A 23,576-nucleotide genomic window follows, 5' to 3' on the forward strand; every position below is an offset into this window, starting at 1 on the left:
GTGACACACTTGGATGGATTGTTGGGGGTGGGAAGGGTGTTGCACCTAGATGGACTTTCAATGAGGTTGGGAATGGTGTTGCACTCTTTCCTTAGCCTGTCCATTTACGCAGATGTTTAGGCTGATGTCCTGTCGTCAGCACTCTGAAGATCATACAGAGAATCTGCCAATGCCCCTGGAAGTTCTTTGAGATAGACTTTTTGTTTGCACCTAGAAGAGGTATTAGGATTGCCCCTTATGCACTTCTGTCAGGATAGCTTCACGCTTCACCCGGCATTGGTACTAGTAGTAATTTGTGAAGTATTGACAGAGGATGACACTACCTGAACAGACAAGTGCATCTACAACAAATCTCCAACTGAGTTCCTAGGTACGAAGAAAAGCGCCATTCCGGTGGACAGTGGCGGAAGGCATGGCTACCCGCAAACATCAGAATACAGGAACGACTTTGACAAATTTGGTCTTGCTGGTCACTTAATTGTTCCACCTACTTACACCAGACTGCGCTTCAACACCTCTGCCATTAGTATGCAGTGAAGACCAATGACAAATTGGGGCCAGCTGGGCACATAACGAGTCTCACGCCATCACCTGACCTCTCATAGCATGTCACTATGCCTACCCCTGGGAACCCAGACCAAGTCCAGCAACCCCGGAAGCAGGCATCAAGTTGTCCCAAGCAAGCCCAACAACCCCTGCTAGGGGCTATTTGGGTGCAGTCCTGGTGCCTATGGCGCCAGGCTCATATGGAGAGTCAGCCATGGCGCCATAGGTGCCAGGCTCATAGATTAAAACTTACCTGATGCAGACCATGCTGCAAACTTACCTGATGCAGACCATGCTGCAAGAGCTCCAAGCCAAAAGAGGCTTGGAAGGGACTACTTTACCTAGGGACTATTTTTTTACTCGGATGGGGCTGGGGAGGAATACTTACCTGGGACTACTTTGGAGGCTATTTAAACCACACCCGAAGAGCAGCACTCGCTTCGCGTTATTCTGCATCCAGCAGCGTAACGCTCACCGTGCCTGCAAGTCTGCATCCAGTCTTCTGCCACGCCCGCCTCGAGTTTGGAGCTCCTAGAAAAAGGGAGAAAGAAGGAGAAAAGGTTAGAACAAGAGCAATACCTTTGATCCTTACCTGAATTCCCGATCCATCGCGCCTTCGAGCTGGAAGAAAGAAGTTATTTTATGCGCGTCGCCTCGCCTGCTGCAGCGCCGCACTGAACTCACCGGCTTTCGCAGCATCTTCACATTCCACCGCATCCTCCTGCATGTTCCCGCCGCACTCCGGCACCTAAGGAGAAGACAAGAACAGCAAGGTGAGCCAAGGGAATACACAAAGGAATATTAGTTATCCCTCATAGACTTACCTGATTTTACCACCGGGGGTACTATTCCTCTTCACAGGTCGGCGCAGCTTCCACTGCATCTTCGCCGAACCCCGACCCCTAAGGGGAAACAGAAGGACAGCAAGGTGAAACAAAGGGACTAACAAGGGGAACCCTCCTCACCACAATAGACTTACCTGATTTTACCGCCGGAGGCATTATTCCCTGAGACTTCATACTTTCTCTCAGTGCCTGAATAAGGGAGAAAGCAACAGATTACATATTGACATTATTTTATCGAATTGTGTTGGACAGTACAAATCCTTACCAGAATATTACCGGTTGCCACGAGGAACTCTCCACTAGGGTCAAGCTGCAACCTGCAAGGAATCGGAAAAGAGTGAAAGTCAGACATTTGAACTCTTACGAACTACATACTTACGGCGTCTTGCCGGGAGTCAATATTGTTCTGGAACTCACCAATTCCTTCGAGCCAGTGAAGCAACTGGTTATCTACGCGCCCCTGCGCTCAATGCAGGATGGAGAGCTCATCTTTTCAAACCATCAGAAGAATATTCCTACGGGCCAAGCAAATGAAGCTAGATGGGCCAGTCCAGTCCGTCATCTCGGCCCTACGCGTCACTTTGGTGGAGACCGCAGCTGTCCAGTTCAGATCGACGCCTCTGTGGGAGCCAGGTGAGCGTAACATAGCACCCATTCACATGCCTGAACTTGTGGGATGCTTTTTTATCAGAGCCCAGCCAGCCCTCCTATGCCTTACAATGCCCAAATGCACATACGCATTCTAATCCTACTCGTGATCTCCAACACTCTGCATTTCGGCCCCCAAGAGTGTTCACACCACTAGCGCTTTGAGTCTATAATAATGGTAAAAGGCCCTATATAAATGACAAATACAATAGAATACAATACAATATCAGATGGTGTTAATACAATTCAATGGTGCAGAAAATTGCCACATAATGAAACATTGTGTTCAAAGCTAACAGATGGAAAAAGATTCCTATATTCCCCACAAGGGAAAATCAGAGAAAACAAATCACAAGAAAACTAATATATAAACCTCTTACTCCCACATATACTTTAAAGAGTTATATGATAGGCACAACAGTATATAGATTCCTAAAATATATGCCTGTCACATTTACTTTAAAGGGCAATATGATCCATCAAGCAGTGAAAATTACATGTTATCAGTGCTGCACTCTGCAGACAAAAGAAACCAAAAAGAGAGAGCGTATACTCTACATTTGCTGTAAAGGCAATCACCCAACAGGTGCATGATAAGAATCACAATTCACAAAAAGCACTGCATGTTCAGTTCATCATTCATGCCTCCAGGGGCAAGAGAGCCCAGATGGTGCATCCAAAGGGCTTAAACTTCCCACACCCCACACATCTTCTCAAATTGTTCTCTTCACTGATCTGCATCACTAAAAATCCTTTTAATCCTTGGCAATTGCCGATAGGGTAAGTTCCTCAGTGCGTTAGGGGGATGAAAACTCTTCCTATAGAGAAGGTTATTCCTGTCGGTCTCTTTGGTGTATAAGGTAGTAGAGGTTCTCTCTTCTTTCACTAAAACCTTCACATGGAGAAAGTGTACCAGTGAGATACCAATTTCTGAACTGAACTGAATTCTTGCATCAATCAGATTCACACAGTGTAGAAAATGCCATGCCACATGGCAAACATGTCATCAATGTACCTGCTACAGAATTTCCGATATTTATACCAAACAGGGTGATTGAGTATGTGTGTCTTTTCAAACCTTTACATGAAGCAATTAGCATACACCAGAGCCATAGTGGCTCCCATTGCTCCCATGGCTGTACCAGATGTTTGTAAATAATATTGCACTTTTTACTTAAAGTAGGAGTTATGTGATATGAACACGCAATATGAGAATGCACTCTTTAGCTGCTCCTATCTCATCCGTCTGAAGAAACATCCATTTTACACATTTCTGGCCAAGATCATGGGGAATGTTAGTGTACAGGCTGTTCACATCTACTTTGAATAATATGTCTTCATCTGTCAATTCTATTTTCTCAAGCTATTGTAAAATATGTGTTGTGTAGTTTTAATATATGTAGGTGTGGCTTGTACAAAGGGCTGTACAAAATGATCAATATATGTACCTAGAGGCTGTAATATCCCATTAGTTGCAGCAACAATTGGTCTTACCGGAAGATGAGTGGAATGTTTATGTACTTTGGGAAGCAAATAGAAGGTAGGAATACTAGGATGTGGTACTGTAAGAAATAGTTTTTTTTTCACTGAAATCCAAACTGTTCTGTATCTCGTGTATGGTGTAGGGGAGGCATGCTGTCACAAATATGACACTGACACAAAAGTTACACATTTCAAAAACTTTATTAGATTCTTGGGGTTCGGAAAAACTCCTAACTTGCCCTATTGCTATGATGGGAGTAGTCTCTGCCATCAAATATTAAAGAAGACACAGTCCTAGTCAGTCTATGTCAAATCAAAATGTCATATACTAACAAAACATAATGCCTGCCCTATCTCGTATACAAAAAGTGTGTAAAAGGAATTGTGTATGCAAAGAAAAGTCAATGCTATAACATAAAGGATCAATGTGGCTGAGTCAGCTCTCCTCCCCACGTTGGACAGCACAGAGTAAGGCGGCCCTCGTAAACAGGATGACACACTCTTGCTCAGGTTATACAAAAAAAGGCAGTTCAAATTGTGGGTTGAGGCCAGCTTGGCCTTCCCCATTAAAGTCACTATTCCAGCTTTCCAAAAGTTCTTTTACAGTTCAACAAAAGTTCACAAAAATCTCCCTCTGTTGGGCTCAGACCTTTAGAGGCATCAAAAGTTCACGTAGGCCTCCATCAGTCTGGTTCAGACCTTTCAATCAAAAAGTGCCTGACTCAAGGTAGATCTCTCTCAGCCGGGCGCAGACCTCTCAATCACAGCCCTTGCAGGGGTTCCCTTCCCCAAGCTTCATTCACATTCTTTAGAGGTTCCCTTCCCCTAATTTATTTCATGTTTCTATTCTCCCTCAGCCGGGCTCGGACCTTTCACTGATGTTGAGGGTCCTGGAGACTGCTGTAAAGGGGGGTGGTGAGAGTGGGGGCTGAATGGGGAGTGGTAGCAAGGGGGGAGGTAGCCCGGAAAGGGGTGGGGCAGTGGAGGAGGTGGTGACGTGGACACCACAGGCGGGCGAGGCCGTTACCTAGGCGGGCGAACATACCTGCTGTTCAGGGTGATGAGTGGATCATGGTAGGATAGTGTGGCTACTTCCTTTTGTAGGTGGTACCTAATTTAGCTAAAATCATTTCTGAGTTGCTGATGGCAACAAGCCCTAGTTAAGTTCTCACTAATCAGGAATCGAATAAGAAAACAAATCCATTGACTAGTAACCAAATTCAGCGCACTCTTCGCAATATGAACTGTGGAATTGTATATGGTGCTAAAAATGCCCCAAAAAAATACAGAAAACTCTGATGAAACGGGCTATTGGCAATGGCTCCCACTAGCCTTCAAATCACATCCATCCCAACTGAGTCGATGACACTGACATATTGTATTCATGGAACACTACAGGGATTACCCATCTATTTGATGAAAATGGTCTGTGAAACTTTTCAGTATCACTGTTCTACAAAAAACATGGCTAATAGAAAACCTGTTGCTTGATGGAAGAGTAACTATTTAAAAAGCAGCATCAAAAGGCCGACTCAGCAGGCCTAAGGGTGGCCTGCTGCACAGAGTTAGCTCACCCTGGACTGTGGTGGAAATTCCCTGTGATTCCCCATCAGAGTTGGTTGGGAAATTATCAAGAGCAGGTCTGACCATCATCATAGATGTTTACGATCCCCCATCTAGAGTGAGGACAAAAATGTATTTGAAGGTGCTAAGAGACATAATTATGAAATATGAAAGTTAATTCCCTATAGATGTTATGGGTGATTTTAATGCAAATAACATTTTATCAGATGTGGAAATGGAGGTAAATTCCTGATCTAGTGCGAATAAACATGATAAACAAAATAGACGCAAAAGTCCATGGGCCAATATGCTTGCTGAATATGAACTGATGAGTTTGAATGGGTTGTGTTCAAATGACGAACAAAGAGGTTTCACCCGTGTCAGCGGAAAGAGTGCCTCCACTCTCGACTATGTGCTCACTAACACTTGGGGGCTTGAATGGGTGATGGATATGGGGATAGCGTTGCATGTAAAGAGCGATCATCTACCTTTGTGTGTACTGTTTAAGACCCTAGGTACAATCCCTAAGGAGAAGATATATGACAAAACTGGCAAAGATTTTTTGAATTATACAGGTAATCACATTCAATGGCACCCTGCAAATCTTGCCAAGGGAAAAATTGTCTGTGAACAAATCATCCCCACTTTTGTTGACTTCTGCCATACTTCTGGAAGTGGTGGACAGAACATAAGAAAGACTTTCATGACAACCATAGAACAAATTAAGAACCTAGCGGCCTATAGACGTGAATATAAATCCACCCAGGAACGCACAAACGTGGTACTGAAAAAACTGAATAATTTTGACGCAAAAATCAGTCAGGAAAAATAAAAGCTTTGCTCCACAATTGCCACTCTACTCTCGTCCTCCATACGGCAAATTGATGCGATCTTGGAGGGAGAGCCGCATTCTCCCGATATACAAGAAGGGTCAGCGCTGTGATCACCGTAATTATCGACTCTTGTCAAAGTGCGCCTTAATGCTATTGGCCAATTGTCAGCATCCATTCCCATTTGAAGGGGAGCCAAGCAGGGCTGCATAGTTGCTGCGACATTATTTAACTTATACTTAGCCGACCTTGCAGCATCCTTCAACCCAAATTCGCTATGTCCTGTTAAAGTAGGTAACAGCGCATAAGCTGGCTTGGCTATGCGGATGATGTATTTCTATTAGACTATATACCCAAGGGGTTATAAAGCTTGTTTGATGGCCTGGGCAGTTTGGTTGGACTGAATGGACTGTGAATCAATACCAAAAAAAGTAAAATAATGGTATTTGCAGGAACTCGAAAAAAACAGGTGAACATGAGTTGGGTCCTTGATAATAAGAAACTTGAGTGTGTCACTTCTTATACCTACTTAGGACTATTAGTTGATAAGCTTAATTGGAAATCACACTGGGAGAAAACTAAGACTAAATGTTGGATGTTAGTGGGTGCAGTGAGGGCCTTTATTGGAAGAAATGGTGGCCTCTTGGTTAAGACAGTTACTATACACAATGAAAATAGTTTTAACATATGGTATCGAGATATGGGGACACTGTTGAGCCGAAAACATTTGAAGCTAAAATGCTAAGAAAGCTGTTCTGCATTCCGCATTCTGTAACAGTGGAATTATTTTATCTTGAATATGATCTTACATATATTTTATGCATTCTTGTCAATAGATCATTTTTTTGTTCAATAGACCTAATAACCATAAATAGTAATACTATAACCGGGGATTACGTAAAGGCCTTTCTGAGCTTACGCAACTTCATTGACATATCAGTGAACAACACAAAACGAATACAATATTGCCTAAAAAAGATTAGATTGTTTGACCGTGACAATGATTTCATACAACTTTCAAGTAAATCAAATAGTGGACCTTTCATTGAATACATACATTCTCGAAACAGTCCCCCAAATTACATTATGGTGTTTCCTGAAGCATGGGTTATAAAACAGTATTAATAAAAGCAAAGTAGTGGAATGTGAAGGTGCGAGGAAAGACCTACAACGAAATGAGCGCAATTGCCGATTATGTGGAGAAAAAATAATTGAATCTTTAGAGCACATATTGACTGAATGTGAAAGTTTGACACGCATTAAGAGTCCAAATGCTGAAATCCTACAATAACTGTTTTAATTGCTGTGAACCAAAAGTACTGTGGAAAATGTTTATTGAGGGGAACAATGCACATTTTATTTATCATATGATTAGATTTTATAGGAATTTGCTCTGATATTTGAATTCTGATGGAATATGATTCTTATTGTATCTCCCTCTGTCAAATCTGAACAAATATGTCCCCAGCTCTGACTAATTATTATTGAGTTGGAGGGGCTATTTTAACTTTTTATGAACTTGTTCTTATGTGTTTTAATGGATTTATCTATGTGTTTTTATATATCATTGTATGTATTTCACATATTTATTATTTGCTAAAACTGTTGTTTTTATGTGGTATTTACAGCCATACCCCTGATAATTCGGCCTGGATGTTCACTTACGAATATGATCCCATAAACACGTTGTCACCCTAATGAAACACAGCTAGCTGAGCACATTCCAGCCTAGCTGTTAAAATAAGTGTTCCTCAGGCCTAACGCAGCCAAAAACCAGTCTGTGTGTCCACCCACCTGACTGCACACATCCAACTGATATCTTCAGCACCACAACTATCGTAAGAAAACAGCTTTCATCCAACAACTACCCCTGTTGCACACATATCTGGTGCACCCATGCACCATACAACACTTTCTCTCTCTACTGACTTGAACTACGGTTCCAGAGGGCGTTCAACCTACCAGCGCTTTGAGGTCATACCAATGATATATAAGGCACTATATCAATTCCAAGTAACATAACATAACATAACATAACATTTACAAAGCTTTTAGCTTTAGGTATATTAATACAATTTAATTGAATTGAATTTAGCTAAGCAAGAAAGAATGGTTATGCACCCAACACGGGTCAAACGGCTGGTCACTCCTGCAAGATCAGTGGCTAAACACCTGATGCAGATTTGATGGCTGTGTGCACACGGTGAGAACAATGGTGTAACATGTAATACAGATTCAGATGACTTAGCATATAGTGCAAGGCAGTAGCAGGTCACACCGTACATGCTGGATGGCGGTGCACACAATGTAGACTCCAGTGGCTGGGCATGCAGGGCAGTTGACTTGGCTGAACATACACTATGGGATTAGAGGTTCGGCGCACAATACATATCATATGGCTGGGCATGCACAGTGGGTCAGGTGAATGGGTATGCGATACAAGCTGGGATCGGTGGGAACACAATGCAGGTTAGGTGGCTGGACGTGCGATACAGAGTAACATATGGACAAACATTGTATAGTTGAGTAGCTGAGCACATAAGGTATGTAGCATGATTAGGCATACAATCCTAGTAGAAGCGGCGGGGGGCACAATGTAAAATCAAGGATTGGGCACACAAGCCAAAGCTAAAGGTAATGGATGAACAAGAAGTTACGTTACGTTACGAGAGTACAATCGCGTTGCTAGTCGGTCTAGCGAAAGCAGAAATCTGAGATACTTGAATAGTTACAATGTTACATGGGGAGCATAAAAGCAGATAAAAGTTAAAATTCAGTGTAGTGGTAATGGTAGCAGAAAGTGTGCACCAAAAGGCTAGATTTGAGATTGTAATGGGAGTGAAGTAGCAGTATAGAACAGGTAAGCTGACTGCGATAAGAATGATCGAGGGAGGCACTGGAATAGACATGCTAGTGTTGGTTAGTGAGTGCCAATCATCGGAGTAGCTGGAGGCCGGTAGAGCTAGTAAATTTTGCTTCCCTCGAGGAAGTGAGGCATTTACGGTCTGGTGTCCGAAAATGGCAATTGGGACAGCTTGCAAATGATGTGTCACAAGTTGTGCGACGGCAGTTCAGTAAAAAGGCTGCAATCTTACTGTGAGGGTGCAGAGAACCCAGGGGTGGTCGCTCTTTGCTCTGCAGACTCGATCAGGCTCAGTCAGAAGCCTTAAATGTGGGCCTTGAATGGAGGACCGGCTTTTGCCTGTCGGCACTCCCGATTGGCTGGAATGGGTTGGGCACCCAATCTGCTATCAGCAGCGATTTCCTTCTGGAACAAAGTCCAGGTCCATCGAAGATTATACGGTGGCGGCCATCTTAGTGCAGCATAACCAAGCGTGTGTATGGATGAGTTGCCATGGATGCAACACTTCTTCCGTAGCATGATGCTACAATGCAACACAAGCAGAGCCTTTAACTAGGCTTTTAAATCAAAATGTACGGCAGTGCGGTCAGAGAAGCCAATAGGGTTTACCTTATGGTGTGTTGGACAGCAGACAGCTGTATGTGCATGGCTCCTGCAGCGCACGGTTGTGGAGGAGCCTTCCTAGGCTGGGAGGAGCGATGGAGTGGAATGGTTTTGTTTCACAATAAAAGTGCAGGAAAAAGTTAAAACTTGCACTTTCAGTACACTGCACTGAACGCTCCCTTGAACAGCAGTTGCATGTATTTGGGGGTTTGTATTGTGTGTGGGATGGGGTGTTGGCGATGGGGTTTGTTTGGGGCAGGGACAGATTAGTAGGGAACATAGTTCCACTACTTCTTTTCGTATAATTTGACCACTGGCCATTGCAGTATGACAGTCAAACAAGTTACTTACCACTGGTAATGTTCTTTCGACTGAATGTTCCACCCACGTATTCATAGCTTATGATATTTCCAATATCCAGCTTAGCTGCTTCCGAAAAATAATTTCAGCAGAGTGCGCTGCGCGTTCATGCCTGTTGACTCGATGTCCCTCAGAGGCCTGTGTCTCGATGTCAACGTCACCGAAGTGTGCAGCATCCGTTGGCTTCAGTTCAATTTTTACGAATACAGAATCTATTCCATACCTGACAGTTACTCCTCCTAAGAGAGCGCAGAATGCAATAGGAAATTCTACTGCAGGGTAGGTTGGGAGGGTCGATAAGGAATACGTGGGAGGAACATCCAGTTGAAAGAACGTTACCAGGGGTAAGTAACTTGTTCTTCGAATGGATTGTGTCCTCCCACATATTCCTTACCTTATGATAGACTCCTGAAGCAGTTTCTAGTGTTTCTGCAGGAGGGACTTTGATGTTTTATGACTATTTAGTAGTTCTCATGGGTCTGTGTGCACAGAATGCCACACTGACTTACCAAATAAGCCGTCCTGGTCTGAAGAAGAGTCCAAACTGTAATGTTTCATGAAAGTATGTATGGACAACCATGTGGCAACTGCACTCATTTCTTTTATTGGTACTCCCCTCTGTAGTGCAGAGGAAGAGGCCGTGCCTCTGGTCGAATGAGCCCGAAGGGCTTCTGGAGGATCTTTTCCCGCCAGTGTGTAGCATTTAGATATTGCCAGTATTATCCATCTGGATAATGTCTGTTTAGTAATAGCCATACCCAACTTGTGGGCTGAGTAGCCTTCCCTGGAGCAGAACAGTGTGTACTTCCGGTTGACACTGGTCGCGAACAAATCCACTTGAGGGGTTCCCCAAAGGGTGAAGATCTCTGAAGGACTTACTGAGCTATTTCCCACTCGAGGGAGACTGTGCTATGCCTGCTCAGAGCATCCACTGCTGTGTTCTCCACTCCGGCTAGGTGAATTGCCGATAGGGATATCCCTTCTTGGATTGCCCAGTACCAGAGCTGCATTGCCTCTCTGCACAGTGGTAGTGACCCTGCACCTAGTGACCCTACACCTCCTCTTTTGTTGAGGTAGTACATGGCCACTGTATTGGCCATCATTATCAAGACATTATTTCCGCGTACAGAGGGCAGAAAGGCCTACAGGGCTAGTCTTATTGCACTCAGCTCTAAAAGGTTGATGTGTAGTTTGGACTCCGATGGAGAGCAAAGACCACTGATTGTCATATTGTTGGCGTGGGCTCCCCACCCCGTGAGTGAGGCGTCTAGCACTACTGTTATCTCTGGACATGGTTACCAAAAAGGTTCTCCCTTCAGAATGTTCTCCTGGCAGGCCCACCACCAAAGGTGCTCGGAAAACTTGCTCGGAATCTGTAGGAGGTCTGACATCCTTCCTGAGAAGTGGGACCACTGAGTCCTGAGAGCCCATTGGAAAGATCTCATTCTCAGGCGAGCTTCTGGCACCAGAAAAATGCAGGATGCCATGAGGCCGAGCAACCTTAGAAAGTCAAAGGTCGGGAGAGGCTGGGCACTATGGAATTTGGTGACCATCTGCAGAAAGTCTTGAGCCCTCACCGGTGGTGGCGAGGCTTTTCATGGGAATGCATTCAGGACTGCTCCAATGAATTGGAGCCTTTGAGATGGTATCATGTGATACTTCTTGAAGTTGAGAGTGAAGCCCAGTCTGTGAAGGGAGTGACAGGTGGAGCTGAGATGTTCCAGGGCCTGTTCAGGAGAACTGGCCCTGATCAGCCAATCGTCCAGGTAGGGGTAAACGTGAATCCCCCCTCTCCTGAGACTCTCTGCCACCATCGCCATTACCTTGGTGAAAACCCTCGAGCGGAGGTCAACCCAAATTGCAGAACATGAAACTGATAATGAGAACCACCAATGGCGAACCTCAGGTACTGTGTGTGCTTGTGATGGATTGGCACATGAAAGTAAGTGTCCTTAAGGTCCAATGATACTATCCAGTCCTGAAGCTGAAAGGCTTGAAGGATCTGAGAAAGGGTAACCATCTTGAACTTGTCCTTCCTGAGGAACGTGTTCAAGTTTCTTAAGTCCAAGATGGGTCTCAATCCTCTGTGCTTTTTTGGAATTAGAAAGTACAAGGAGTGCCCACCCTTGCACTGCTCCACTACAGGTAATGGTTCTATAGCACCTTTCTCTAGCAGGGTTAATATTTCCTGCATAAGGAGCGCATCTGGAACTTTGGAAGAGCTGTTCCCTGGTGGATGACTCTGAGGCTTTTTTAGAAATGGAACGCAGTAACCCTGGGCAAAGGTTTCCAATGCCCATGCATCTCAGAGGGTTTAGGGGTGACTGACGCAGTGGTTGATGGCAAAGTAGCCGCGGCTGAGGCAGTCTTAGTACCTCTTCCATGTCCACCACAGGGGAATCTTGTTTGGCCTCTTTGAACTGACTGTCCTCTGCCTCGTTCAAATGTGGAGTAGTGACGGAAGGACATACCCCTCCAGGGCGTACCTGTGGGGCGATTTGGAGGTTGTCTAATCGCAGCACCAAGGGATTTGGCTGCTGCCTAAGAAGTTTACAGGTTTTCCAGAATTTCATCAGCCTTGCTACCAGAAAAATAAGTGGCATCAAAGGGCATGTTGAGCAGTCTGGATTGTACGTCTGGAGCAAATCTTGACTTTCTCAACCAGGCAAACCTGTGCATAACTGTACTAGCCACCATTGCTCTGCTGATACTATCAGCGGAGTCAAGACCAGTCTGCAGGTATTCACACATAGCGTCCTTTCCATCCTTGACTATGTTTATAAACCCATCTCGTTCTTCCCCTTCGGGGATATGGTCAGCCGCCATGGATATACACTCCCAAAGGGTGTGAGTGAACCCAGCCAACGTGCATGTGGCATTAGCCGACTTCAGGGCCATACTTCCAGCTGAAAAAACATTTTGGGCTAGAGCGTCATAACTCTTATCATCCCTATCAGGAGGGATAGTAGGGTAGGCATTTTGCATGTGGTTGAGGTGACAACTTGTACCACCAGACTCTACGGAGTTGGATATTTTGATAAATAATAGTGATCACTGCTTGACACCCTGTATTTAGAGGTCACCTTCTTGTTAAAAGCCGGATTGAGTTCAGACGCCTCGCAATTGGTAGCTCCATGCTTTTGCAAAGCTGAATGGAATGGAACAATTAGGTCTACCTGAGGTCCCCTGTCCAGAATATTGGTCAAGTCATCCTGTTCAAGAACTGGATGTGGTCTAGCCCATCCCATATATCCAACTACCCTTAACATCAACTGCCTGTAGGTAACCTCTGCATGATCAGATGGATCTGATGTGCCAAACTCTACCTCCGGTGAGGTGTCCAAACCACTGGCCTCATGCAGGAACTCCCTGAAGATCCTTTATTCTGGACTGTTCAGGAATTAGGGCCTCAGGGAATGATGGCGTACCATATTGGAGGCCAAAAGGTCTAGATTCATCTGATGATGGCTAACCATCCTCATAAATGCAGGAAAGCAACTTGAAAAAGTCAGCCCTAGGCAAAGGGGTATATGTTTCTCCATAGTACTTAATGGGGTCATAATATTCGTCGACAAAGGTGCCGAAATTGTGGAAACTGTCGACGTTGAGGGCTTCAATGGCTGCATCAATCACTTTGACGCCTGTAGCATCGAGGAGCTCAAAGCTCGATCTTTGCAGAAGCAGCTAAGCTGGATATTGGAAATATCATAAGATAAGGAATACGTGGGAGGACACAAACCATTCAAAAGTTGTAATATATAAATACTCAAGCATTCATTGGTTAAAATATAAATTCATATATTGTCCCACTGTCCAATTGATAACATTTTATTTTTTGGTTTCAAATGTAGGTCATTATAGACCATTCTTTTGCCCAACTGTTCACAAAAAAAAAAGATTGATTGAGAGAGGTTTGATCAGAGCTCCCTTGGCTGATTCCTTTTTCAAATCTAGTTTTTATACCTCTGCCATGCTTGTGAAGTGTGTGCAGGCTACATAAGCCTATGCTCACTAGAATTCCACTATGCGCCCAGGACCATCTTGGGGATGTGGTTAAGTCCCTATGGTGCAGGGCAATAGATAATGCAATATATTTGTTATGGCTAAAGCCTTGCTCATGTGTACTGTGGTTTGTTTATGGCACTGCACCATGGAAAGAGTGGAGAGGTGCAGTATGTAAGTTCACATTTAGGCCATCAGCGATGGGGAAAAAATAAATAAATGTGTTTCTGCTTACTGAGCTCTCCAATCAATGCTCTTGGTTTCGGCCAATAATACAAATGTAGATTACAAGCACTGTACAGCCTGATACACAAAGAAGGTAAAATGAGTAATTCTGACATACACCTAGAAAATCAGACTTAACTTCCTAGTACGTTTGGAGCTAATCAGAGTTACAAGTACACCTTGTACTTGTAACTCAGAGATTCTCATAACCTATTTGTGAATCAAATAGCCCTCTCTAGGTTTAAGTCACAAATAGATCAGACGTACTAATAGTAACTTAATTGTGAATCAGCACCATATGTTGTAACTGAATAAAGGGACAAGACCCCTTTAAGAAAGGGAAACATATCAGGGCAGGAAGAGGGCCGAAGGGGAGGGACAATGGGGGAAGCAAGGTATTTGGAATTGGAACATGAATAAAAGAGGTTGATAATGTGCATGGCTCCGAGTCATGTTAATGAGAGTATGCCAGAGCGAATGAGGTAAACTGCCAACAACTGGTGACGAAGCTGCCGTCCCAGACGTGCCGCAGTAGAGGCTCGTCAGCCCAACAGGACGACGAGGCAACAAGAAAATGTTGCGGTCATCTGGCGGCAGCAGAGGAGGACCACCGCCCGCAGCGCTTGGCCCAGCAGTGCGAGAGGACGCTGCAGGGGCAGGAGCCCCGCAGCAGCAGCAGTGAGGAGAGCCGTTGGACCGGAGCCCAGCAGCAGAAGAGAGACGCCAGACCAAAGCCCAGCAGTGGAGGAGGAGCGCCGTCAGACCGAAGCCGAGCAGCAGAAGTGCGACACCGGACCGAAGCCCAGCAGTGGAGGAGGAGTGCCGTCAGACCTTAGCCCAGCAGCAGAAGTGTGATGCCGGACCGAAGCCCAGCAGTGGAGGAGGAGCACCGTCAGACCGGAGCCCAGCAGCAGAAGTAAGACGCCGGATCGAAGCCCAGCAGTGGAGGAGGAGCGCCTTCAGGATGCGGACCCAACAAGAGAAGGGAACCCCGACAGAGCTTCCGCGGAAAAGAAGACTAAGATGCCAGGTAAAGACCCCGCGCCCCCTGGCCAAATATGGGACTATGAACTACAAGTGCACACAAAGAAACTGGCCAGGGCAACAAAAAAAAAACGCATGCATACCCTACCAGCAGCACATGCCTGAGAGTATCGTTAAACGCTCACACTACGTGTGAGCTCTGCCAGCAGCATACGCCCGAGCATATCATTAAAAGCCTGCACTTGTGGACACGTGCAGCCGCCACCACCTCAACAAACATTACAAAGAAAGAAGGGAATAAAAAGAAAGGGGAAGGAAGACACGCCTGCCCAAATACAAGGCTCCCAGAACTCAACCCTCTACCACCAGTAGAATACCCAAGAACAGACAAGCACCGCACAGAGGGACCAGCGGACAATAATACTCATCTTTGAATACTGCTAACAGCTCCAATCAACCAGGACCACCAGATACCCTGACACACCATCCAAGGTGCAACCATGACCAACCAAGCACAAGCAGAAGCTGATGCATGATCTCCCCCACCTACCCCTGCCAGCCTCACGTCACATGCCAGCCTCATGAGGAGATCAAGCCCATTCACCCTCAACCCACATCAGGATCAAGGTCAACGATGGGAAGAATGGGTCGAGGAATTCAAAGACTTCATAGGTGCCAAGATCCTCCCAACAAGATCAGCATCTTCACAAATATAGCAGGAAGAGAAATTAAAAACATAATACATACAATTCCCCCGCAAGACCGTACCACCTACCCATGTCTCCTTGAAGCCACAAATGAGAAACTAGTCATAACACCAAATTGTGACTATGAACGCTATATCTTCAATCAATGCGTCTTGCTCCCCCACAAATCCATAGGGGAATACATAATTTGCCTCCAAAGAAAAATAACAAAATGCGACTTCGCCAACTTCAACGACGATGAAGCCATCAGATTGTGCATAATAGAAGGATGCATCTCATCCATGTTCAGAAAACACCTTCTGAAGAAACCCCTGTCCCTCAAAGAAGTGCTAGACTTGGCCAGGGTGTACGAAAGAATAGATGTCCAAGCCACAACCATAGAAAACCCAAATAAAGGGGACATCATCGCGGCCATCACCCCATACACCCGATACCCAAACTTTCAGAGCCGACAAACTCCCAGAACCACTATGCATGGGACACAAAGTGACCAGCAATGCTACCGCTGTGGATTCGAATACCCACACAGAGGGCCATGCCCCGCCATCGGACAACAATGCATGCAATGCGGCCAGGAAAACCACTTTCAAGCCATGTGTAAGGAACAACTTCCTGACATGGGCCCAAACCACCCACAGAATACCAATCGCCTTCCGTAATCACGCAAAGACCAACCTGACCAACAACCCAGCGAAAGGGGATTGACATTCTCTCCAAGCACCCACCAACGCCCAAACACCATCAGAGCATTATAAGGCCTACAAATTGAACCCGACAGAAAAGCTCATGAGCTGTCTGACTTTCGCCACTATGACCAAATGCAAATGGCCACCCCGGATAAAGCTTACAACAGGGAACACCCGCCGCCACAAGAACAAGAAACCCACATCCAACCATTACATCTGGACTACGACCCATACAACAACTCCCCACCGAGATATACTCAAGAAGAAGAACATCAAACCCAGTACCTACATGATGGATATGACAGGGAATATGTCTGGCTCCTCAGCGCCGACATCGAAGACACACCAGCCCCCAAGGTCACAATACAAATGGGGAACACCAGGAACAAATTCGTCATTGACACTGGAGCAACGGTGAAAGTCATGAACGAGGAACTATACCGTGAGATAGCAGCCGTCTACCCCCTATGACAATCAAGGACAATCAAGGACACACATCTTCCAATGGGGAGTCGCACTACCCATGACGTCCAAAGAACAGTTTCAATGTGATCTGACCCACAGAAACCTCACAACGATCACCATAATACATGTCATGCGGAGTCCCTCCATAGGACGCTGCCTCCTCAGCTACAGAACTGCCAGGGCTCTGGCACTAATTGACCTGCAATACGAACAAAATGAAGTCATCAAAGGACACCCATCAGTTAGCGGCGACATTATGGCTATAACATGCCGCCACCTCACCAAAGAGGCCCTTAAGACCCAATTCCCCAAACTATTTGAAGGGGTAGGAATGCCCAAAGACTCCGTCATCAAGCTGCACATTGACCCCACGGTCACACCAGTGTCACAGCACCCCCGCAAAGTGGGCTTTCACCTCCAGGCCCAAGTAACTCCAACTCTTACTCCTCAATGACATCATTGAAAATGCAGAAGGACCAACACCCTGGCTATCCCCAGCCTACCAGTTAACATGCGTATCTTGCCCTTTTACACATGTAAATATGGCAAATACGGATCATTTAATTTTGTACTGCGTACCGTGTACGCTTTGATTTATTCATTAAAAAAACATACTTTCCACCACTAGATGGCACTGTAGCATTTCTTTTGTCAGCAGCATAGCCTTCTTATGCATGATGGTGAATTTCCAACTGAAAGACCAAATCTGTGACAGCTAAGCGAGCAACACAATAAAGCAGGCACCCTTTTAAAATGTGTTCATACCATAATGTATGTGTTGGATAAGTTTTACTCTCTTGCAGAGGAGAAAACTCATTTTTACTCTCTTGAAATTGCATTTACGCTCTATGCGTAAAATACTCCCACCTCAAAATCTTATCTGGAGCACTGGCTATCCCCCATCGTAATAGTGCCCAAAGACAATGGACTGCGCATATGCGTCGACATGCGCATCCCCAACACCGCCATCCAAAGAGAGAGACATCCTGGACCGAGCTTGGAGGATATGCTCATCAGATTAAACCAAGCAACACATTTTTCAAAACTAGACCTCAATCAGGGCTACCACCAGCTCGTCATAGACCCAGCATCCAGGCCAATCATCACCTTCGCAACACACGAAGGACTATTCAGGTATAAAGGCCTCAACTTTGGCATATCTTCTGCCACAGAAATCTTCCAAGAGACAATCAGACGCCTAATATCAGCTGAAGTGAATGCCCTAAACTACAGTGATGACATCCTGATCTTCAGGAAGTGCCAAGAACAACATGACAAGGCATTTGTGGCAGTCTGCAAGATTCTTCATGACGCTGGCCTAACTCTGAACGGCCCCAAATGCAACATAAACAAAACCAGCCTCAAATTCTTTGGACACATATTCTCCGACCAGGGCATAAAGGCTGACCCGGATAAGATAAAAGCGATCACTGATCTTCAAGCCCCCACAACAACAGCGGAATTACGATCATTCCTTAGAATGGCAGGATACTGTGTGCGCTACCTCCAAAACTATGCCACGATCACCTACCCACTCTGTGCCCTCCTCAAGAAGGACAAACTCTTTAACTGGGACCCACAATGCCAGGCAGCTTTCCTGACCATCAAAGAAAGTCTCACCAACCATCACCAACTGTCATACTTCCACCCTGAGTGGCACACTATCATCACAGTAGACGCCAGCCCAGTCGGCCCGGGAGCCATCCTAGCTCAGGTTGACACCAAGGACAACATGCGACATGCAGTAGTATCCTACGCCATCCGCACCCTGTCTCACACCGAGAAAGCTTACTCACAGGCAGAGCAAGAAAGCCTTGCGGCCATATGGGCCTGTGAAAAGTTCCACCATTTCATAACTGCCCGACGGTTTACCTTAGTCACGGACCACTAGGCACTACTAGCATTATTTGAGAACCCCAGATCAAAAATGCCCCCTGAATAGAACGCTGGGGGATAAGACTGCAAGAATACAACTATGAATTAATCCACAAACCAGGAGGAGAAGCCAACCCGGCTGACTACTTGTCAAGACACCCACTGGCGGGAAGCGAAAACTCCCTAGTGCACGAGGCAGAAGAATACAACTCATACCTATCCTCCAACGCCATGCCACCGACTATCTCAACGGCAGTCTTTGCAGCCAGGAGCAAAGCCGACCCCACAATCAGGACCACTATTCACCTCACCCGCACAAACAAATGGAGAAAACTGCAAGAAAGAAGAAACTGAGGGGAGGGGACGGACAAGAAAGACTTAAACCGCCTGGCCAAGATACACTCAGAACTAGTGGCCACCGTCCAAGACATACTGCTACGAGGAAACAGACTACTTGCCCCGAAAGACCTAAGGAAAACACTAGTGGCGTTAGCCCATGAAGGCCACAGCGGGATTGACAACACGAAAAAGATCCTAAGGAACCACACTTGGTTCCCTTACATGGACACAGTAGTGGAAGACATGTTGGCACACTGCAGACCTTGCCAGCTAGCAGCGAAGAAGTCATCCCCAAACCCCTTGCAGCTGATAACACTTCCTGTGAGGCCCTGGCAAAAGGTTGCAATGGGTTTCTATGAACCCTTAGAGGAAGGAGGCTACCTACTTGTAACCATCGATGAGTACTCAAGATTCCCATTCATCAAACAAACATCGTCGACATCATTCGGCGAAACAGCACCCATCATAGATGAACTTTTCAGTGAATGGGGCATCCCCAATGTCGTCAAAACAGGCAACGGTTCCCCGTTCCATGGACCTGAGTTTGCTAAATTCGCAGACCATCTTGTCTTCCACCACCAAAAAGTGACCCCACTCTGGCCCCAGGTCAACGGAATGGTAGAACGATTCATGGGCACTATAAAACTAACAAGGCAGAAAGCCCTAGCCAAGCAAGTATCATACCCGCAAGCCTTCTGCGGCATGCTCAGGAGCTACAGAAACACACTACATGACGCAATGGGGAAAACACCAGCAGAACTAATGGTGAGATACAGACCCCGAATACGCATCCCTCAGTGGGAAGACTACACACCAGAAGAAGAGGCAGCCATAAGGGAACGAGACGCAGAAAAGAAAAAGAAAGCCAAAGAATGGGCTGACAAAAAGAGGAACGCAAAGGAATCTCAGCTCAAAGTAGGGCAGACAGTCCTAGTGCGACAGAACCAGAGGAGGAAAACAGACACCCGCTACGACCCAGAAGCTCGAATAATTATGGCCGTCAAGGGACCCATGATAACCGCAACAGGAGAACCAGGGGAGATAACACGGAATGCTTCGTTCTTTAGAAAACTGTATCTCGAAGATCCAGAAACAGCAGAAGTGATGTCCGAGGACTCTGAGCCCGATGAGGACGCGGGCCCCCCCAGCTGAAGTGATTGGCGAAACCAGAGAGTCTCCAGGCAGACCTCACAGGACAGTGAGGAGACCGGTGAGACTCATGGAGCAAATGTGACCTCAGCTTTCATGTTAAGCACAGGGGAGTTGTAACTGAATAAAGGGACAAGACCCCTTTAAGAAAGGGAAACATATTAGGGCGGGAATAGGGCAGAAGAGGAGGGACAAGGGGGGAAGCAAGGTAGTTGGAATTGGAACATGAATAAAAGAGGTTGATAATGTGCATGGCTCCGAGTCATGTTAATGAGAGTATGCTAGAGCGAATGAGGTAAACTGCCAACACTATAGATTGCAGGAATGGTCATTATAGCAGGATAACTGTGCACCCATAAATTAAAGCCTAAGGTGAAACTAAAGGCCACATATTGGGGAGCAGCAAACATTCTGAGCGATAATGACCTCTCCAAAGTTTATCAAACTATAAGCCATCTGTACACACGAAATACATGGCAGTTATTCATGATATCAAATATTTCTTTGTCATTGAAGTGAAAGTACATGAAAAGAACGTGTAATATCTGAATAACAGAGTAGAGATTTTTGGAACTACTCTACATAAGTTACGCAAACTGACACATTTTATTAGCGTGAACTGGTGGATTTGACTTGAGTATTCTTTTTTGTACAATGAGTGCAACAGTGACTTTAGAAGTAGAAAACAAACATTTGAATTATGTTGGTAATTTACAGAAAGTTGTATTAATCCACTAATTTTCTGTGAAACCTCCAATGATGTTAGAGTTTTGGGAAAAAGGGTAATCTTTTCTTACTGTCTAAGCAGTTCTACTAATGTCAGGATGTTTGACTTACAGTGTATATACCCAGAGTTATTCACTGCATTCCAAGCATTCTTCTTGGCTTGAGGAGTGGTCAATAATGGACGCGTGGTTCTACAAAGCAATTGAATATCTTCCTACTGCATTAGCAATGATCTCATCCCAATGAGGTCCATCTCATGCTAATAAATACACTTTGTCACGCTGTATACAAAATATACTCTGTGCATATTTTGCCGATATGTAAGGCTATATCCTCCCTAATCACCAAAAGGTTTCTAGATGTATTCTGTTGACATCTTTAAGCGAGAACAATGAAAGTTCAAATTGATTTCCAAAAATCTCCATAAAATAAACAATTTCTTTGCAGGCACGAAATAATGGCCCAACATTAGAAGCAAATTAGTTCAAACTCAAAATGAAACTAAAAATACATTTCATTTGTTGGCTTCACAATTATCTTCTATGTTCATCCTCTTTTAGAACCCTGAAATTAAGACATTATTGTTCATGTGTATGATGCCCCTATGCAATAACAAACTTTTCTTATGAGGAGAATCATTTTCACAGTTCTCTTCTTTTTTTTCCAGGTCTTTTTCCCATATCACTGTGAAGGTAATTCCATCAAGAATTTTTAAAGGACTACGTGATGTTGTAGTAACAATGTAAGTTGCCAGCATGTTTTTTTCAGCTTCATTTATATTGTAGAAACCAATATTAATTGTATCTGCAGAAAGATAATTAGGGTTTCTGGTTTTCAGTGTTTACTGTTTTGCCAATTGCTGTGGTGTTTTTCCAGTGTTTTCGTAAATCTGTGTGTATTAGTGTTTTTAAATTTTGGGGGGAAATAATGGAGCGCAACAGTTTTCTGCAGTTTATATGAAAAACATGCATTTATAAAAATACATACTTTTTGGAGTTAAAATGTCGCGGAATAAAAATGTTCTCAATGGACAGGCTATTGAGGTAACAGTCTCTCAAAAGTGGTAGCCAACATGCTTCTGCTGAGAAAGTTGGCAACAAATGTCAATGAGACGCTGCACCTGCAAAGAATGCAGGCAAGATAATGTACAAAATGATGCACTTTACCAATATCTAGGGCAGGTTCTATAATGTGTGAGGGCCTGTGTGGCAAAGAACTTGCAGGGGGCCCTAATTTGCATATTTATTGTTGCTTCTACTGTTCCATGTTTGATGTATTCTTGTTGTTAAACGGTAAAGCGCCTTGGATTAAGGCGCTATATAAATACAATAAATACAAATACAAATACAAATCAGTAACACATCACAGACAATTATGATACAAGAAGTGACATGAAGCTTTGACACTTGATCGTATCATGAAAAGCCACAAAGACAGTCTGGGGGAGCAAATACGTATGCTGCAAAATCTGTTACATCCTTGTTTAGGTTTCTTTTAAAGTCTGTGTGACTAGTTAGGCGCTATTTTGAGGAATCGTGTCAAAATTTTAGATATTTTATTTTTGCAAGTGTGTGAATTCATGCTCACATAAAAATGCTCAGCGTTGACTACAATTGCTCAAAGTAGCTTCGGCCCACTTACAAATGCTTTCTTTTACAAAAGAAACAATATACCATAAATGTTTTGGTTTCTGTCCAGGTCTTATTCAAAACCTACATTCCAGAGAGCGGGGAAAAAGGAGTGTCTGCGGGAACAAATAGAGACACTTAATACAAATATTTGTCAGTAGTCAATGTCTATTTTAAGGAATTTGGGATTTTGAGACGTGAATTGGCAGCCACAAAAATGGCTTAAAGTTGTCTACAATTCCTCAAAATAGCCCCTGACCACGGCAAAATATTTGTTTACAAAGAAACTGATGTAACATAGAATGTGCAGTGTTTTTTTAATGAGATCAGGGGACAGGAGAGGAAACAATGGGAGAGAGCATACAGTCATAATGGGGGGGGCTATGGTATGTCAGATTCAGGAGGTGGACAAGAGGTCATGGTTTAACACATGTATTTTATTGAACGTAAGAAGTATTCCTTATCTAACCCTATCTATAAAGTGTATTTTGGCCATATATAAAAAGAAAGAAGATTAAATGGTGCTCATAAGTAAGTCTTACAAACTTAACACTGTCCTCTGTTCCAAAAGCCTAATCTAACCTAAGTACTGATCCTACCACTAATTCAAATGACTAACAAAAAGTTCAGCAGAACAGGTCTCTAAAGGATTTCTTCCTTAGTAGTCAAACTGGTGGATAGCTTCTGAATCGCACCCAAACATCTCTGTACGGCAGAATAGTTCAGAGTTACAATACAAATGTCTTTTAAGTCTGTCTCTTTTTCTTGTAGAACAGTCTTTGACTTTGCTGATTAAATGTAGATTCCTCCACTCTGGATTACGGCAGGTTACCATCGACCTAGGGGTTGTCTGTCTCTCCCCCATCATCTTCTTGTCACATCTATTCTTGTCGCTCTTCTTGCGATTGTTTGGTTTTCACCCTGTCGCAGATCTTTCAGTTTTACACCATGCTGTGGGGTATTCGGTAGCCTACCGCTGCTTGGAGTTATGTGGCGTGCTCCCTGCTAAGGGTCTTCTTGTTTCTCTTTCCACTGTGGGGATCTGTTTCT

The 23,576-nt window shown here is 44.6% G+C and overlaps 1 protein-coding gene across 4 annotated transcripts in view; it reads left to right on the top strand.

Annotated features, from left to right (window-relative positions):
* The window catches only part of LHCGR (luteinizing hormone/choriogonadotropin receptor), a 1,835,933-nt gene that overhangs the window by 524,287 nt on the left and 1,288,070 nt on the right, over positions 1 to 23,576 (top strand). For all 4 annotated transcript variants that reach the window (XM_069608404.1, XM_069608401.1, XM_069608402.1 and 1 more), the window contains exon 2: positions 21,566 to 21,640. In XM_069608404.1, the coding sequence (XP_069464505.1) occupies positions 21,566 to 21,640 (75 nt within the window). The remainder of the gene's footprint in view (positions 1 to 21,565; positions 21,641 to 23,576) is intronic.

The sequence above is a fragment of the Ambystoma mexicanum genome, chromosome 4q (assembly GCF_040938575.1).
Source record: "Ambystoma mexicanum isolate Mex_15411 chromosome 4q, UKY_AmexF1_1, whole genome shotgun sequence".
In the NCBI taxonomy this organism is placed as follows: domain Eukaryota; kingdom Metazoa; phylum Chordata; class Amphibia; order Caudata; family Ambystomatidae; genus Ambystoma; species Ambystoma mexicanum.